The 19,398-nt window shown below is 33.6% G+C and overlaps 1 protein-coding gene across 16 annotated transcripts in view; it reads right to left on the bottom strand.

Annotated features, from left to right (window-relative positions):
* The window catches only part of MAPK10 (mitogen-activated protein kinase 10), a 291,326-nt gene that overhangs the window by 132,292 nt on the left and 139,636 nt on the right, over window positions 1-19,398 (bottom strand). For 11 of the 16 annotated variants that reach the window (XM_077765157.1, XM_077765159.1, XM_077765155.1 and 8 more), the window contains one exon: window positions 15,508-15,579. The exons of 1 other annotated variant lie outside the window; for it this stretch is intronic. In XM_077765157.1, coding sequence (XP_077621283.1) covers window positions 15,508-15,573 — 66 coding nt within the window. In that variant the 5' untranslated portion in view covers window positions 15,574-15,579. Of the gene's footprint in view, window positions 1-130; window positions 149-15,480; window positions 15,580-19,398 lie in introns of those variants that run through there. 4 more of the 16 variants (XM_077765164.1, XM_077765165.1, XM_077765166.1 and 1 more) reach the window with 3 other exon arrangements.

The raw sequence follows: 19,398 nt of genomic DNA, 5'->3' as shown, positions 1-19,398 counted from the left end.
TCTACAAATCTAGCGCAATCTTATGCTAGAACTTTACAACCCCAGATTTAAAGCAGAATGCATGTCACAGGCACCCGCCTGTGACTGGAAGAGATATGGTGGCAGCAATCCAGTAAAAATGCACACAGACCTCAAAGAACAGAGTGGATTATAGATGAAGAATCCAAGTTGTTTAAACTGAAGACTGAAATTTCAGATAATTTATGAATGCAATATGGAGAGGTCTGAAATCCAGGAGACAGTCCAGAAAGCATGGAACAGGAAATTAAACAAAACTATTAAAAAACAGGGCATTGTAAATCTATTCAAGGAGACTAAAATGGAATTTAAACAATGAATGTGAACAGCAAAAATGGGAACATTAGTATTTAAACAATCCTTGATTTTAACCACAGTATCAGGAACTTCTATCCATACTACAGTCCAGTTTTACTCTAGGCTTTTTAGGTATCTCAGCAGACTAATAACTAACACTACTAAGGTCTTTTTTTTTTTTTTTTCTACCTGGCTTTGAAAGGTAAAAAAGTAACTGGAGCTAGATTAACAAATGAATCCATTTACCAAGGTTAGTTTGGGGTGAATGAAGTACCTGACTTCATTTGTTGTGTTCTGGCCATTTTTTACATCCTTCAATGTCCTCATTTCTGACCACCCACAAAATTCTAAGCACACACTAGCTTCATCAAACTTACATTAGCCACTTCTATTTCCCCCACTTATCATCTTCTGAAAAGTCACCTGTTCCACTACACTGCATATATATGCTAATCTTGAGTAAGAGTTTATGTTCCAGACTCTTGGCTTAATGCTGTAGCTTGGTACCACCCTACTCGTTCAGACTTGCCTATGGCTTTTCTAGCTGTAGCTTTTTCAGCTCACTTTTCAGACTAACCCTAAGAGATATTCTACTCAACACTGACCCTCATTTAATCCAACAAATACTGATGATAATATACATATTATGTGCCAGATGCTGGGGTTGGCACTGGAAAAGCAACAAAAAGAGAAGGTCTCTGTCTAGATGCAGGCAGTCAAGTAAGCACGTAGTTAAAATATGGATGATATATTCTATAGTAGAATAAAGAAAAGGTGCTGGAAGCAAACAAGGAATAGGAACTAATTGTTTGCATTCAATCATTTTCATTAATTCATTCATTTACTATGTATAATAAAAAACAACTGCTAGATGCCAACCCACAGGTATAAAATTGGTAATGCTCCAGAGGAGACTTGATCAGTGCTTTCCCTAGGCCTTCCTTCTAACTGGTGTTCAAATGTGAATAAGCACCTGAGGAGCTTGACAAAAGGCAAATCACTGTCATACTGCCTTGGAGATTTGGATGTAGACCACCAATTCTCACATTCCTGAGAATCTGAAGATTAGTTTGCTAGGCAATCCCAGGTGGTTCTGACTTGAGGATTTAAGAATCTGACAGTAAAGCATTAAAGCCATCATTCTCAAGATGTGTTTCCTGGAGTATAAGTATCAACATCACCTGGAAACCTGTTAGAAATGCAAATACTCCTGCCTCATACCTATTGAATAAGAAATTCTGTGGGCAAGGCCTGATGATCTCTTTCAATAAGCCCTCGAAGTATTCTGATGCATATTGAGAACCATACACTATAGTGGAAGGATCGCCTAAAGACTTTGAATATGAACTTACCTTTGCCGGAGATATTTGAAAAGTAAAATGATATCTCTGCATCTGCATCAGGGAACACATTTTGTGTATTTTTGCATTGCCAAATTCCACTGCTCCTGGCACACAAACTGGAAACCAGAGTCCTAGTTATGACACGGATTACTCCGCATCTCAGGTTCAAATGTTTGAAAGAGCCTCACTGCCCCAGACTCAAGCACTTACAATGTCGTGGTATTGAGACAGGTCAACACTTGGCCAAGTTTTATAACAGACTATATCATTTCATCTCAGCAATTGTTCACACTCCTGAAAAGTATCCTGTAATTTTTCCCAGTGCATATCTGTAACAGAAGTTTTACTATGATGGGGAAGCTACATATGGTCTTGGCAGTTGATAAAAATGGTTAAAACAATCATAGAGTTTATACCAGCAGCAAAATTTCAGTAAGAAGAGAGTTCTTGGTCAAAAAGTGACAAATAAAAGCTATTCAAATGAAATATCTAATGCCTTGACACATTTTCTAAAGTAAATATTACTTAGTGATCTTTTATCTCCATTTTGAGCATATAATATCTCACAATAACATTGAAAATCATCATTATAAAGTTTGTGAATTCACACACACACACAATTTACTTTCAAGTATCCTCTTTATACCTAACTTTGAATTACACTTTAAATAAAATCTAAAAGTTAGAAAACACATCTTTGAAAGTACTCCAAGTAATAGGGAAAGGCTATTTTAATTATTAAACAATAAGACAGAGCATTGGAAATTTTCTTGGATTGACATTGTAACCAAAAATTGATGGCAAATATGTTGTGTTGAAAAGCTTCCACCAGATTTCATCTGTGTCCCAAGTTTACAAATCCAAATTGAAACTCAAAAAGCTCAGGATATATTTAAACAGTATATTTTATTCTCAATTTCCATGTAGTCTTATTATGATTATAAAGTTCAAATATAAACTTTTCTCTATAAAATGTTCCTATGAAAGTATGCCATTAAGTATATTTAAAAAATTATCAATGCTAAACAGATTTTTCTCTAGTTATGTGTTTTAGCATAGTCTTAATTCAAGTCACAGAACTGATGAGCTGAATCCAGGAAAGGGAGAACCAAAATTTCACATTGGGAGGAGATGACTGGCCAATAGTGTGAGATAGAGATTCTGAAGTTTTAAAATGGATCAAAACTACTTGAGGAACTTATGAAAAAATGATTGCTGAGCCTCACTGAAAGGTTCTGATTCAGCTGAACTGAGATAAGGCCAACAGTTTGTATTTTTAACAAGTTCCTCACTTAAAAAAACACTATTTTTTAATTGAATTTATTATCAAATTGGCTTACATACAACATCCAGTGTTCATCTCAACAAGTACCCTCCTCAATGTACATCACCCATTTTCCCCTCTCCCCGCCCCCATCCACCCACAGTTTCTTCTCTGTATTTAAGAGTCTCTTGTGGTTTGCCTCTCTGTTTATAACTATTTTTCCCCCTTCCCTTCCCCCGTGGACTTCTGTTAAGTTTGTCAGTATCCACATATGAGTGAAAACATGATATATGTCCCTTTCTGACTGAATTATTTCACTCAGCGTGATACCTTCCAGTTCCATCCAGGTTGCTGCAAATGGCATGATTTCATTCTTTCTCATTGCCAAGTAGTATTCCATTGTATATGTAAACCACATCTTCTTGATCCATTCGTCAGTTGATGGACATTTAGGCTCTTTCCATAATTTGGCCATTATTGAAAGCACCACTATAAACATTGGGGTACATGTGCCCCTATGCATCAGCCCTCCTGTATTCCTTGGGTAAATTCCCATAGTGCTATTGCTGGGTCATAAGGAAGTTCTATTTTTAATTATTTAGGAATCTCCACACTGTTTTCCAGAGGGGCTGCACCAGTTTGCATTCCCACCAAGAGTGCAAGAGGGTTCCTGTTTCTCCACATCCTCTCCAGCATCTGTAGTTTCCTGATTTGTTCATTTTAGCCACTCTGACCAGGTGGTATCTCAGTGTGCTTTGATTTGTATTTCCCTGATGATAAGTCACGTTGAGCATCTTTTCATGTGTCTGTTGGCCATCTGGATGTCTTCTTTGGAAAAGTGTCTATTCATGTCTTCTGCCCATTTCTTCACTGGATTATTTGTTTTTCAAGTGTTGAGTTAGGTAAGTTCCTTATATATGTGGACACTAGCCCTTTATCCGATATGTCATTTTCAAATATCTTTTCCCATTCCATTGGTTGTCCTTCAGTTTTGTTGATTGTTTCCTTTACAGCGCAGAAGCTTTTTATCTTGAGGAGGTGCCAATAGTTCATTTTTGCTCTTGATTCCCTCACTTTTGGAGATGTGTCAAGTAAAAAATTGCTGCGTCTGAGGTCAAAGAGGTTGTTGACTGCTTTCTCCTCTAGGGTTTGATGGTTTCCTATCTCATATTCAGGTCTTTCATCCATTTTGGGTTTATATTTGTGTATGGTGTGAGAAAGTGGTCCAGTTTCATTCTTCTGTATGTTGCTGTCCAGTTCTCCCAGCACCATTTGCTCAAGAGGTTGTCTTATTTCCATTGGATGCTCTTTTCTGCTTTGTCAAAGATTAGTTGGCCATACATTTGTAGGTCCAATTCTGGGTTCTCTATTCTATTCCATTGATCTATGTGTCTGTTTTTGTACCAATACCATACTGTCTTGATGATGACAGCTTTGTAGTAGAGACTAAAGTTTGGGATTGTGATGCCTCCTGCATTGGTTTTCTTCTTCAATATTACTTTGGCTATTTGGGGTCTTCTGTGGTTCCATACAAATTTTAGGATTGTTTACAGAACCACTATTTTAGAGAACAGTAGATATAAGAGATGTGAGAGGTCTCTAATTAAAGAGGCTAGTTGGAGAAGTAAAAACTGGAAGCAAGGCATGTCAAACCAAGTAAACAAAAGACATGGAATTAAAAATGTCATAGAGGCTCTCCTTGGAATCAGCACCTCATTAGCAAGCCCAGACGTCATATTCCCAGGGATGTGTTTCATAGGTATAATATAGTATCCAACTAATGTTCTCTCAATTAGCTCATAAAAATAAACATTCCATCATCTACTTATATTGAATTTATACTAAAACACTTAGGAGGAATGTACAAAACCTAAACGTATTCATCAATGTTCATCAAAATGAAAAGTCTCTTCTCAGAGAAGAAATTAATTAAGTTAATTAGAAATAAGTAATATTATATTTTAAAATTATAAATCACTACAGTGGTAACTTATGAAAGTCAATATGGTTCAAAATAATTATAGGTTTAGAATAGTCTATTCTATTATTGATTCACATTATTTTTTAAATAACTCGTTCCTCCACTGAATATTAATCTCATGTTTAAGTGAATCAATATTTCTATGTGGATATAAGAGTTTTTTTCTGCAAAAATTCAAAACAAACCCATTTCCTCCCTATCCCCCATCTGTGAAAAAATTTTAGAGCTAAACTAAAAGAAGATATTATTGCCACTGGCAGTTGGTAGGCAGAGAGGAAATCTGAATATAATCTGTTCTGTGAAAAGACTGCCCTTTATGCAGACCTGTAAGAAAGGGCTTTGTGCAGTCGCCATCATCAGTTAGTTGCTAGCCTATAGCTATGGAGTTATGCAAAGAAAAATGTCCTACACTACTGATCTTATCCTGCAGGTGTCCAAAGCCTTGACTGCATTCTTCTCAAATTTAATAACGATATGTCACAAGCACTCCCTCCCCATTTTCATTTGTGTATGACTGTCCTATGTTACTGCTAGCCAGTTTCTGAGCAGGAAACATTTAGGTTTAAAAATATTCAGACGTTGAACTTCCTTAGTTTGTTTTGAATGATACAGCTGAAAATAACACCAAGCCTAGATTAGTTCTGCACCCAACAGCTGTGAAAACTTGAATGAGTTATTTTATTCTTTCATTAATTTATTATTTATATTCTGTGTGGTTCCAAAAAGGATTTGTGTAGACCACCATAAAAGATATGAGAACAATAAAAACATTAAATCCAGTTTTAGGAACAGATCTCAAATGAAGCAGGCTGGCAGACTGGCAGACTGGCAGATGACAGTTTTACCAGAAGGCTTAAGTTATGATTGTCTATCACCTTGAGCACAAAACTTAGTGTCATTCTTCCACTAAGCCAAAAGAAAAACATAATGACAACCAACAACAAAACAAAATGAAGTGGCAAGTTTTAATTCATTAATTTCACAGGATCTATCATCCCAGACTAGTTCATAAGAAAGATAAAATTTCTCTAGTACTTAACTTCAGGAAGAATATATTCAATAGTTCTTTATGCAATAATTCGGAATCATACATCAGGCAGTAGATATATTTTTAATCAAAGACATAAAAATACGTTTCGTATGATTTTATATGACATCAGCTTTCAATAATTCAAGGGGAGAAAGGAAGGGGAAGCAGTATTAATTGCTTACTTGCTAAAGGTGAACTTTGTATCCTGTTAAATACTGCATTTAACACTAACTACAGGTAAGGAAAGTGGTGTACAGAGCTGTTAATTGGCTCACAGTCTTAGAACCATTAATTAGTGGTGTCAATTAATATAAATTGAAGTTTATTCAACTCTAAAACGCGCTCTTTTTTTTTTTCTAAACCATTCACTAGTTCAACTAAAATTATTTGGAACAAGGATATGGTTTCCTTATGATAAGGTGAGATATGGGAATTGAATTTAGAAAATCAAGAGAAATGAATGAATAACATGTCCCTCTCTTGTATTTATCTACTGTCTTCCCCTGGAGTTTGAACTTGCCTGAATATTACATAATTCAAGGTTTAAGTAGACCGTGTTGGCAAGAGAAAGGTGGATTTTCAGGAGTGCCTAGAAATTTAAAAAGTCTTATTCCATTCACTTGTTAAATATATATTGATCACTTACTGTATGCCAGGCACATATTGAAGATGCTATAGATATACCATTGACCATTGATCTATCTCAATAGGAGAGCCAAGATAAATTAGCTACAAAATGAATCTCCAGAAAATTAACTGGTTAATCTGTTGGAGATTATTTTAGTATTGTCGTTTGGATATGGAAAACTATCTGCCAAAAGTGGTGATGTGCTTTTGGCACAAATGATGTTTAGTTATTCATTCTCATATTATGACTAGCAGACTGAGTTACTTCATGATCCTATTCCAAGACTGTTACATAAAGTCAGCAGAAACAATGCCTCTTATCCTATTTATTATGGCAGAATGGCATAATATGTGTTCAATCCATTTTAAATCTGAATCAAATTATTTACATATGAGTTTTAAAGGGGGAGATTTGAGATATCAATACTTAATGATATGTAGGATTCGATTCTGTTTGGTCAAGAGCATATTTTCTCCACTCTGTTTCTTAAAGTATTATTCTCCAAGGAGGATCACAGTCTGAAATGTATGACTTTTATATTGGTTGCCAGAGATGGATACTCTGTGGAATCAATGGCTATAACAAATCAACTGTGCAGTAAAACTTTAAGACTTAAATTATGGTTAACCATTATTTTCAATGATGTGAAAAAGCACATTGCAGTAATCAATAATAAAGTAGGCACGGCTTCTGCTCCTTGTTATTTATATATGGAAAAAAAATTAGTACTGCTTGAATGCCTATCTATTCACCAAGCTAGTATTAGGATGAGACACTGTGTAAGGTGTATAATAAATCATTTCATGTAAGACTTAATATTCTCATTTTGCAATTGAGAAATCCTAGACCAAAAACTTCAGTAAAGGGTAAAACTCCAGCTTTTATCTAAGAATCATGACTGTCAGTTCTTGGTCCAGCTTTTTACAATCTTAGACTCAGTATACTTATTTATGAAATAAAAGCAATAAGCTACTCTTTTCTCATTAGTGAGAAGATTAAATGAGATCATCTATGTAAAGTTTTTAGTATGGTATAAGCTTATTTTAAAAAACCCTCAATAAAGTTTACTCCTCCTCCTCCTCCTAGTATAATTATTATTATTGAGAAATTAGATAACATTTAAAAGCATGTAATTGATTAGCAATTTTAGAATGTTCTTAACAAAAAGTTGGCTTGAACTGTAGTGCCATCTCAAAACACTACGATATAGCTATATAGTCAATACATAACCATCAGGGTTCAGAATGGTCAGGTAATAAAATATTTTTCTGTGTTTTAATCTGTGGCAAAAACAGTGTTCCATGAATATTCACATCCTCCCCTACGTTCCCCAGCCTTCCCTGCAGTTCTGATGGGGACATGTGAAACTTTTTGGCCAATGGATTACAAGTAGAAATAGCAGGTGTTAGCCAAATTCAGGGACACTTAGTGGATATGCCACCACAATCCATCTCTTTCCACACTCTGGTGTCTTAGCTAGCACATCACAAGATGGTAAAAATCTAAATTCCTGAGTCACCAGATAGAGAAGAACCCTTGCTAACCTGTACTAGACTTTGTATAAGAAGAAATAAGTGTTTGCTTTGATAAGTCACTGAGACTTGAGGTCTTTCTATTACTGCAGTATGGTTTTCATTCAACAAATATTTACTTTGATCTTATAACATGTCAAGTAATGTTCTAGGCTTCGAGAACATTGGTGCCCTCAAAGAACTTAATATTAAAATCTCCCTTACAGGATCAGACTTGGAATGCTGGCTTCATTACCACAATGATTGAGCCTACTAAACTAATCACACTGAATTCTACATTTTTAATTTACTTGTTCCCAATTTGTCTACAATAAAGAACAAAGAAGCATAACATAGGCAGTAATAAATGGTATTATATAGTCAAGACAGGAAAAATTTTCCAGCTTATTAAATAATATTTCATTTTTAAAGGAACTCTTTCTTAGGGCAGGAGTAAGAAATTATGTTTCTTCAAAAAGAGAGTAAAAAGTCATTTAGGAATCAAAATGTTTACAAAGAGTTATATTTTATTTTTTTAGAAGGGGAAATTACAGTTTATCAAATGTTACATTTAAAAATATGGACACTACCNGTGATGGGCATGGAGGAGGACACCTGTGGGGATGAGCACTGGGTGTTATGTGGAAACTAATTTGGCAATAAATTATTTGTAAAAAATAAATAAATTAATTAATTAATTAAAAAAATAAAAACCAAAAAAGAAAAAAAAAGAAACAGAGGAATCAATATCTTGTGAAAAGTGGATGAAAAAATTGGAAAATGGGTTTGGAAATACGTAAAGATGTTGCCAAAGTAGAGTCAAGAAATAAGATAAGGAGAGTCCATCAAAACAAATAAAAGCAAAATACAAAAAATAAATAAATAAATAAAAAATAAAAATATGGACACTAGAACCCTGTTTGCATATACACAATAAAGAATATTATTCTTAAATCCAAATGATTATATCATGATTTTTTCATTGCACAATTAGAAAAAGATCTAATCAGTACTTAAATGTAGTAGTTCCATATTCTACTTTTGTAACTGCCTTAACATTTTTTCGAAAGAGTTAGAGATGTATAGAGTATATAACCAGCTAAGTATTCACATTTAGTGAAGATGAACAAAAGAGTTGAACAACACATTCCAGATTAGAAGTGGTTTTGGAACTCATAATCTAAGTTAACATTATTCTTCTTAACCTACTGAAAAATTCAGCTTTTGTATATCATTCATCCCAACTTCAAATAATACCTGTACAGAAAAGCAAAATTATCACTTAATATATTTTCCAAAGTCTCACATGGAATTAAAATAGTGCATAAGGAATGTGTTGATTACTAAAGAACCTTGTATAGATCAGAATAGAACTCATATATTGATGTTTTCCATTCAGAGAATGATTTACAATACACTGAAAACCGCAGGTAATTCTGGGATATTTTATAGCACAGCTATTTTTAAAGATGTAGGCAATAACTTCATGTAATCTGATTAATACCTCAACCATAATTGATGTATAGTACTAAGTTATATTTATATTCACGTTTAAGATCATTTAACAAGAAGTCAAGTTTGACCTTTTTGTGCTTCAAGCAAACCACATACCCACAATCAACCAATACAGGAAAGTTGATTATTAATGGAAAAAAATCTTAAGACCTTTACACTTTTTGTTTATCTTTGTAGCATAACTAAATATATTCATTAATTCAAATAATTATTTAAGAAGTAATTAGAAAAAATCCTGCCCAAGGTATAAGACAGAAATGTAACATTAAATTTACTCTTTTGAAATTTGCTGTAGCAATTGTCACATGTGGGCATACGGAAAAAAAACTACTTTTAAACATGATAAACATTCATTCATAAAAATAGTTATGCTAGCTATTATCCTGATAGTATAGATATCTCAGTGATTCATTTCATGATTCAAGATATACTATGTTTTCACAAGAATGTTTGCTATGTCTTTAGTAATTTATCCATGGACAACCCATGCATGAAAGCATATACATACAGTAAAACCTTAAATTGTGAGTAACTTGTACTGCCAAGTGTTCTGCAAGTTGAGCAAACATTTCTAATAAATTTTAACTTGATAAACAAGCAATGTCTTGCAATACGAGTAGTACGTGACACCAAATGTCACATGATCACAACTGAGCCATTGGTTCTCTCTATCCCTCGCTGCAGGATTGTGGTTGACTGTCTCCCATGCTCAGATGTTGGCTGTGGTATTTGGCAGGAATCAGTGACTTTTTTCAGAACAATTGAAAGATGCCCACAACCAGCACTAGTGTATGTTTTGTCACTTCATAGCACTTATGGACAGTCCTTTGCTTTTCCATATAAGAGTAAGCTTAGGAATGCTTTGCTTCATTCTAGGGTAGGCTGCCTGCAGATATAGACCCTTTCCTCTGCTGCCTTATTGCCAGTTACATTAAATAGAGTATATGACAAGAGTTTATTAATAATACTGTAATGCAGTCAAAATCTGAGCATCTACAATGGCCCCCATGCAGAAAAAGATTCCATTGAGACAATAGATAGCATTGACAATAGATATCACTATTAGTGATAGTGAAAGTCGTCCTACACAATAACCCACCTTTCTCTTGTCTCCCTTATACCAGCCACGAAGGTCTTCAAAGGTATGTGGAGGTTAATTTGTCTGTTTTTCTTTACATTTTGTATTTTCTTTATTATTATTATATTACAGTATTGTAATCATTTTTATATGAATATTTTTGGGTTGTGGAATGAATCATCTGAGTTTTAATTATCTCTTATGGGGAAATTCACTCTGATAAAGAAGTGCTTTGGATTATAAGCACGTTTCTGGAATGAATTATGCTTGCAAACCAAGGTTTTATTTTATTAGAATTTTAGACAATGAATGCAAAATTAAGTGCAACGTATAAAAGCAGATATAAAAGAAAATCAGCGTTGGGCCTCCTTGAATAAGACACAGGACAAGACACTCCTAGAAAGGAAAAACTAAGGTAAAGTTTTTTCTTTCCCAGTTACATGAAAAACTAATAAAGGAATGGTTGATCAGTTTATATCTCAAAATCATGGCCATTCATTTACAAAATCCGAAGAACTTCAAATATATCCATACTCAGTCTACTGATTCCCTTAAGCCATATTTATAGGAAGTCAGTGTCTAATTTGATGTTTTGAGGTGGCAGACAATCTCCCCCAAAATCTAAAATATACAAACAATGCCATTTCATAGACCACCAAAAATGATTTTCAGTTTCCCCATTAGATTATACATGTTTTCCTTTGCCTTGCTCCCATCAAAATGTCTTTTCCTTTGTTGTTCGATCCCTCTACGTTGGTACAAATGACTTCTTTCCATCTAAGATGGCCGTCCAATGAAGCATAAAAGTTTTACCAGATAGTTCTATCGTCTTTGAAACCGAAGCACCATAACCCGTCAAATGAAATAAAGTTGAGCAAATCAAGTTACTTCAAATTCAATGTGCCTTAAAACAAAGAACTATTTTTTAATACTATATAACCCTGGCATCAGGTTTAATGATAATTTTTAAATGTCAGGTACTGTGATCTGAACTATATCACTTAAAACTAAACCATTCCATGGACATTCTAGAATACCTATCTTTATGAGTTCCCAGGTTTATAACAAGCTCTAAGAAGTGAACGCAGCCCATAAAGTATTTGCTAACATTCTTAAATTTCTGAAGACCAAAAGAGGAACACATCACACTAAAAAATAATAAATTAGAAGTGATCAACAATGTTGCTAAAAGAGTAAGTTTTTGTTTGTTTTTGTCTTTGTTTTTGAGAAAGAAAGAAAGAGATAGGGAGAGAAAGAGCTCAGCAGGGGAGAGGAGCAGAGAGAGAGAATCTTAAGCAATTTTGCTTTCTACATTTTCTGTAACTGCTTATTGATAACAAATGAAAAATAGTACATAACATAAAAAGCCACAGATTAAGACTCAAGAGACCTGGATTCTGAATACACTTGATCAATTGTTGACAAGTTACTTAAGTTCTTTACATACTGTCTGTCTGACAAGAATCTAGGAACAACCTAACCCTACCGGTGAGCAGGTTGAACACAACAGCATACCAGGAACCTGTGAAATGCCTCAGGAAATAAGAAGCTTCCAAAAACATAGTTTGAAAGTAAACCCCTATAACTATCTCTAAAACTGAAAACACTCTTTTCTCTAAATTGCTAGAGCAGTAAATCAGGCACAGAGCTACAGAAGAGAAAAATAAATAAATAAACAAATTTATCAAATAAAAATTCTATACATGGAAAGTAAATAAAATGCTCAGAGTCACGACCAACAACATTCTGCTCACTATAATATTTTTAGATGTTTTTAAAGCTATACAATATGCACGTATCTAGATACCAAAAGCTCAGAGTAAGCAAAAAAAAAAAAAAAAAAAAATCAGAGACATTAATAAAGTTCATGCTTCACTTCTCTTTATTTCTTTGCTTCAAAAGAACTCTTACTAAAAACGGATATTCTACATTTGTGCCCAAAGATCGGGAGCTGATTTGGAAAATAGAGTTAACCTACAAAAAGACTCTGGATTCAAAAATATAGCTTAAGTTTTTTAAGATCTTTTTTATTGATCACTTTTGGAGTTCAGATGTAATCTTGAGCTACATGAAACATGAATTAGTTTTTTTGTTTGTTTGTAGTTCACTTTATAAATGTTAATGGCCATAGTAAATGAATAGGCTCATGGAATCTAAGGAAATAGCACACAGTCAAATAGCCTGCAAGTGGTAAGGCCCAGATATTCTACCCAGAAATTCAGGCCTGCTCATTTCAACCAACACACAGTCACAGCTGCAGCTGATTATCTAAACCAAATATATATCATTCATTGATTCATTATGCAAATATTCAGTGACAGCCCACACCATGGCGCATGTTGTGGTTAGTAATCTGGTACATCAATGTGCAAATAAGACAAAATTCCAACAGCATGCTGGATAAGTGTTCAGTAACTGCAGGGAAGGAAGGGACTTGTTTGTAGTAATTGCTTATCTACAAAATGTACACACTCTGATAATAACAGACTTCAATCTACCAGCCTGACATCACTCAACTTTGAGTTGGGGAGAGAGGTGCACAATCAACTCTTGTGATCCTGTGTGAGCTTGCTGCAGCACACCACTGAAAAATGCATATAGTGGTGAGAGAAAGAAGCAACATACTAGTCACATATATAGTATATCAGCTACAGGAAAGTGTTATGGGGGAGGGAAGACTGAGGAGTCAGGTAGGCAGTGTAGGTTAAAAGGTAAGAATTTTAAATAGGATAGCCAGGAAAGATTCACTTTACAAATGGATTTGAGCAAAGCCCTGATGGTGGTGGAGGAGTGGGCCAAGTGGACATTAAAGGAAGAGCATTTCAAGGATGGCGTCTCCAGGTAGCTACATGGTGAAGGCTTGGATATTTACTTTAAGAATTTTGGTTTTTACCATAAGTAAGATAGAAAGACATTGAAAGGTTTTTCTGTTATGTTTTGGTTTTAGCCAGGGAGTGGCACGATCTCACTTATACTTTTCAAATATTACTCCTGCTGATGTTATGAGTACACTATTTGTGGGTGAGCTAAAGTGGAAGCTCTGGTAATAATCCAGGCAAGAGGCCATAGTAGGTTGAATCACTAAATTTTACTCCTCAACCTAATCATACTATACGTTAGCTGACTAGAATTTGAGTAAAAATTGGGTCAAAGTGGTAGTGGAGGGAATGTTGGGGAGTGGTGAGATTTCAGATATATCTTAAATATAGAGCCAAAAGTATTAGCGAACAAACTGAATGTGAAGTGCTGCCCAAACGATAATTCCAAAGATTTTGTTCTAAGCCTCTGGGAAAGTTGAATTTAGCATTGACTGAATTAGAGCAGAGCAATTTTGGAGGAAAGATCAGGAATTTGGTTTACTGTATGCAGAGTTTGATATGCCTATAAGACATCAAGGTGAAGGTGTAGAACAGGCAGTTGGGCATGAGTCTGGTTTTGGAGAGAGGTTTGGGTTGGAGATATAATTGTGGAAGTAGTCAAGATACTGATCATACTTAAAACACTGGGACTCAACTGGAGCATCAGAATGAATACCAATTTATTTAGCTCTTTAACAAATGCATATTCCAGCAAGTACTAACTCATTTAACTCTCATGACCCTAGAAGGTAGGTACTATGATTTTCCTCTTTTTACACATTTAGAAACTAAAGCACAAAGAGATTAAGTAACTTGCCCAAAGTCACAAGTTAATGGCTAATAAGTAGTATATAAGGAGTTTCTAACCAAGGGTGTCCAGATCCAGAGTTCTTGTTAGAGAAGAGAAGTTATCTAAAGACCTGCGGCCTCCAGCACTATGACATTCAGTGGTCAGAGAGCTGAGGCAGATCAGTAAATCCTATTCATGGCATGTAACAAACACATTTTACTCTCCAATAGAAACTCTACTTATACTCAAAGAGAATAGTTTGTTTCCCTTTATATATTTTTACATTTTCTGTAATAAGCACATATTATTTCTAGAATCAGAAAAGACTGTATTAAAATAATAGAAGGTGTAGAGTTATTTTTTTAAACCTTGTTTCAATGGATGCACTTTATTGCCTGTTTACGACACAGCTCAGTTAGAAAATACAATGAAAATCGTTACAGAAAAACTGAATTGCTTTTTGCTTGGGGCATGAATAAAATTACTATATAATTTATTATCTGAACAACAGTCCTGAGAGTAAAAAGGAGCACTATTAAGTATACCATAACAACAGGCTGAAGTTAGGATTACCCTAAACATACCTATAGTAGGAATAGGCAGCCCAGGTAGCTTCTTTCTTAAGAATAGTGTGTGTGAATAGAGGAAAGCAGTCTCTTATCTGATCCATTCACACTACCTTCTAACTATTGTTTGTTGGAGGTTAAACATATCATTATTTGCTGTTATTGTTGTTTATCCTTTTACCAACTACCAGTTAGCACTGGGCATCAAAAAACAAACTGAGCACCCCCTGAATATTATTATATGTGGGTATTGGACAACTGCTACATGGAGCTCATTAGTCCTTAGGATGAGAAATGAACAGACTTCAGCTATTTTAATGGTTGAAGCCACATTCAAGAGTGAAGAAAGACATATTACTGACATTAAGTATAAATAAAATCTAATAAGAAATCACTTTACACAGTGATTAAACACTATATAATCATTAAAAAGAATTATCTTCATTTCTATTCTAACTTAAGTAAACTGGGAAAGAAAAAAACAACATTTAACTACCCACCTCTAATCTGCATTATTTTTAATACTATATCAATACTAACTTGGTGTAGAACATAGGCAAGTTGAAATGGCTAAGTGGAAATTCAAGGGAATATACTGTACCTTGTTTTACCTGTAAGGAACACACACCTGACAAAAGGCAATTTTCACATCCAAGGTTGGTTCACTGCAGTAGTACAATAAATGGAGGCTCATAAATACCTATAGAAAAAGGGGGGGGGCATGAATTTCCAAATCACCTAATTTTTCATTATTTAATAGTATAAACTTTAATATAATTTGAATTAAACACAAGGTGTCATGCATAACATATATTCAGCATAATCCTTATCCAGACTATTAGTAGGTACTTTTCACAAATCATAAACACTAAATAATAAAATAAGGTAAGATGTCTTATTTCTATAATGATCAAAACCATCACAATCATAAAGACTAGATAAAAGGAACTGGATATACATAATAAGTAAAAGTTTAGAACAATCTATTATACAGCACTTTCAGTTCTAGGCAGCTAATTTTAAAAATCTCAAACATATGCTCAAGAGCCTATGTATAAGCATGTTTAATATAGAACAAAGGGACTTTTAAATAAACTGTAATTGATAAAAGAATTATATATAGGACTTGGAATAATTGAATTCGAGCTTAAGGTATCAGCATAGACAAATTTTCAAACATCATGTTCAATGGGGGGAAAAGCAAGTTTTAAAAGTGTATGAAGATCATTTTATTGTTAATATAAAATTTTAAAATATACAAAATCATACATATTGCTTTGTTATAATCATAAAACCAAGACCCAGAAAAAATGGGCACTATATGAACATCAGTTTAATCTTGGTTAAGTACAAATATTTCAATTACATTATTTTCCATATATTTGAAATATTTTTATAACTTTGCAAAATATTAAGGACAGGATAAAATCATGTAATGGTGATAATGCCAAATTAAGTACTGTCTTATTTGAGTATAATGAAGCAGCATCAGAGAGATGCAACTGAAACCTTTTTCGGTTCAATTAAGCACACTTTATTGAATATACTGTGTGCAAGACACAATTCTGTGAGTTAAACAATTTTAAAACCACAATTGACACAAGACTTCTGTTTGTGACAAAATGAATGATTAGATTACCTGAAAACCTCTCTCAGTGTAAAACCCCTAAAAAAGTAAATAAAATATACAAACTGTATTTTTAATGCATAACTGAACTGCCAAAAAGAAAGAAAGAAAAAGAAAAATTCTGAGGCTGAAAACAGNCTGACCCTCCCCCGCTCACACTGTCTCTCTCTCTCCTAGAAATAAAAAAAAAATTTTTTTTAAATATTAAAAAAAATTTATGTTCATTTTTGGGAGAGAGGGAGAGAAAGTGTGAGCAAAGGAGGGGCAGAGAGAGAGGGGGGCAGAGGATCTGAAGCAGGCTCTGGACTGACAGCAGAGAGCCTGATGCAGGGCTCAAACTCACAAACTGGGAGATCATGACCTGAGCCAAAGTTGGACAGTTAACTGACTGAGCCACGCAGGTGCTCCTATTTCATATTATTTTTTTAAACCTTACATATATGAAATACTATTTGATATGTCAAATATTTTATAACAAAAAAATTCACTGACACAAGGAACTAGTGGTCCTTCTTTTTTTTTTTTTTTTTTTTTTTTTTTTTTTTGTTTTGCTGGACATTGCTGTGTAAGCACAAATGCCTGCAATCAAAACACTCATAATAGCCATTAATGGGAAATGATCTTGAAGAGAAATGCTGAGGGGTATAAAGCAGGAAGATAGAAGAAACGGTGCTTGATGATAACGTTAAACTACTGAATTAAGAAATTCTGGAACTTTTCTACTTCTAGACTTTCTGTTATATATGAAGATAAATCCCCCTTAAAAAATTACTAAAATATACTCAGAAGGTAAAAACTAAAACAAAACAACAAAAGAAATTATTTACTCCTCAAATTTTAGTCTATGAGGTTATTTTATTGTATTCATTAGATTCCAATGAGATTTAAATATCATTTTTGCTAATTACCTCTACTTCTTAAAATTTTAAATTTAGTTTTAATTCAGGTATAATTTGCACCTAGCAAAATGAACTGTTCTTAAGTATATGGGTTGATGAGTTTTGACAAATGCACATACCCATGTAACTCGCATTCCATTGAAGGTAAAAAGTAGTCTGAAAACCCCTTGTGTTCTATACCCCACACCCCAGGCAAACAGTGTTCTAACTTCTTTCACTATAAATTAGTTTTTCTTGTCTTTGAACTCATATTAATACAACCATACAGTATGCACTCTCTTTTGTTGGGATTCTTTTGCCCAGCAATATGCTTTTAGTATTCAGCCATATTGGCATAAGTTTTAGTAATGGTTCATTTTATAGTGGAGTTTAATGCATCACAGTGTGATTATCCATTCTACTTTAAGACCCTTGAGGTGCCTCTATTTTTGAATATTATTAATAATGCTGCTATGAATACATATATACATGTATTTTTGTATAAATATGTTTTCATTTGTCTCAGGAGAAGTATCAAGAGAAAAAATTTGTTAGTTCATGAGATTAAGAACATGTTTTATTTATAAAAAACTGCCAGACACATTATCAACCCCCTGCAGCAATGTATGAAATTCAGTTGTTTTACATCTTTGCCAACATTTGATATTATCAGTTTTCTAAATTTTAATCATTCTAATGGTTGTTTAATTATATTTTGTTATGGTTTTATTTTTTTATTTCCCTGATGACCAATGATGTTGAGCTTATTTTCATCTGCTTATTGGCCATTTATGTATCATCTTTTGTGAAATGCCTTTTCAATTTTTTGCCCATTTAGTGGTGGACTATGAGTGGGGTGGAGGAGGTTAACTATCTTTTTATTACAATTTATAGAAATTCTTTACTTAAGATAAGTTTTCTGTCATATACATATTATGAATATTTTCTTTCAGTTTGTAGTTTTATATTGAACTTAGATATGTTGTCTTTTGGTAATATTTCACTTTTGCGAAATTTATAACCTTTATTTTTCTTTTATTAAGAGTGCTTCCTTGAGTCTATCAAGGGATCTTTGTCCACACCAAGTTCACAAAGATATTCTTCCATATTTTCTCTTGAAACTTTACATTGTTAACTTTGCTTTTAGGAATATAATCTACCTCTAATTCATTTTAATCTATGGTGTGATTATATATTGAGGTATATGTGGAAGTTTATTTTTCTCCTTATAAATAGTCACTTAATCAAGTATCCTTGGACAAAAGAATTACCTTTCCATCCTGAGTTGCCTTGCCACCTTGATCAAAAAATCAATGGACTGTACAAAGGTGGAAGTTTCAGGAAATTTTTTAGTTCCATTGACCTACTATCTATTTTTTACCCCATTATCATTCCATCTTGATTACTACAGCTTTATAATAAGTCTTCAAATTAGTAAGTCCTCCAATTTTATTTTCTTCTTTTTATTTGGGAGACTCTTCTAGGTGTTTCTGATTTCCACATGAATTTTAAAATCAGTCTAACATTTCAAAAAATTATTTAAAAACTTTTGGGAATTTGGTTGACATTGTGGTAAAGCTATAGATCACACTAGGAAGAAAGATATCTTACAATGTTGGGTATATTTTCTCCATAATTATGGTGTATTTGCTCACTTATTTTAATTCTCTCTAATTTACCTCAGGAATGTTTCATAGTTTGCATTATATAGATCTTATATGTTTTTCTTTAAGTTTATTCTTTGGCATTTACATTTTTGATGCTAATGTAATTGGCATATTTTTAATTTCCATTTCCCAAATGCTTATTTTTTTTAAATAATGTTAATTTTTGTAAGTGCTCTTGCATTCTACCACACTGCTAAATTCATTTATTAAAGCCAGTAAATATTTTGTAGGTTGTTTAGGAGTTTCCTTATACACAGAAAAGATGTCTGCAGGTGAGGATAGTTTTTCCTTTTTCCTTTCCAATATGGTTTTTCTTGCCTAATTGTCTTTTCCAGTACAATGTTGAG

This window comes from Crocuta crocuta, unplaced genomic scaffold (genome assembly GCF_008692635.1).
Source record: "Crocuta crocuta isolate KB4526 unplaced genomic scaffold, BGI_CrCroc_1.0 scaffold134, whole genome shotgun sequence".
Lineage (NCBI taxonomy): Eukaryota > Metazoa > Chordata > Mammalia > Carnivora > Hyaenidae > Crocuta > Crocuta crocuta.
This window is presented reverse-complemented; position numbering and strand designations above follow the sequence as displayed.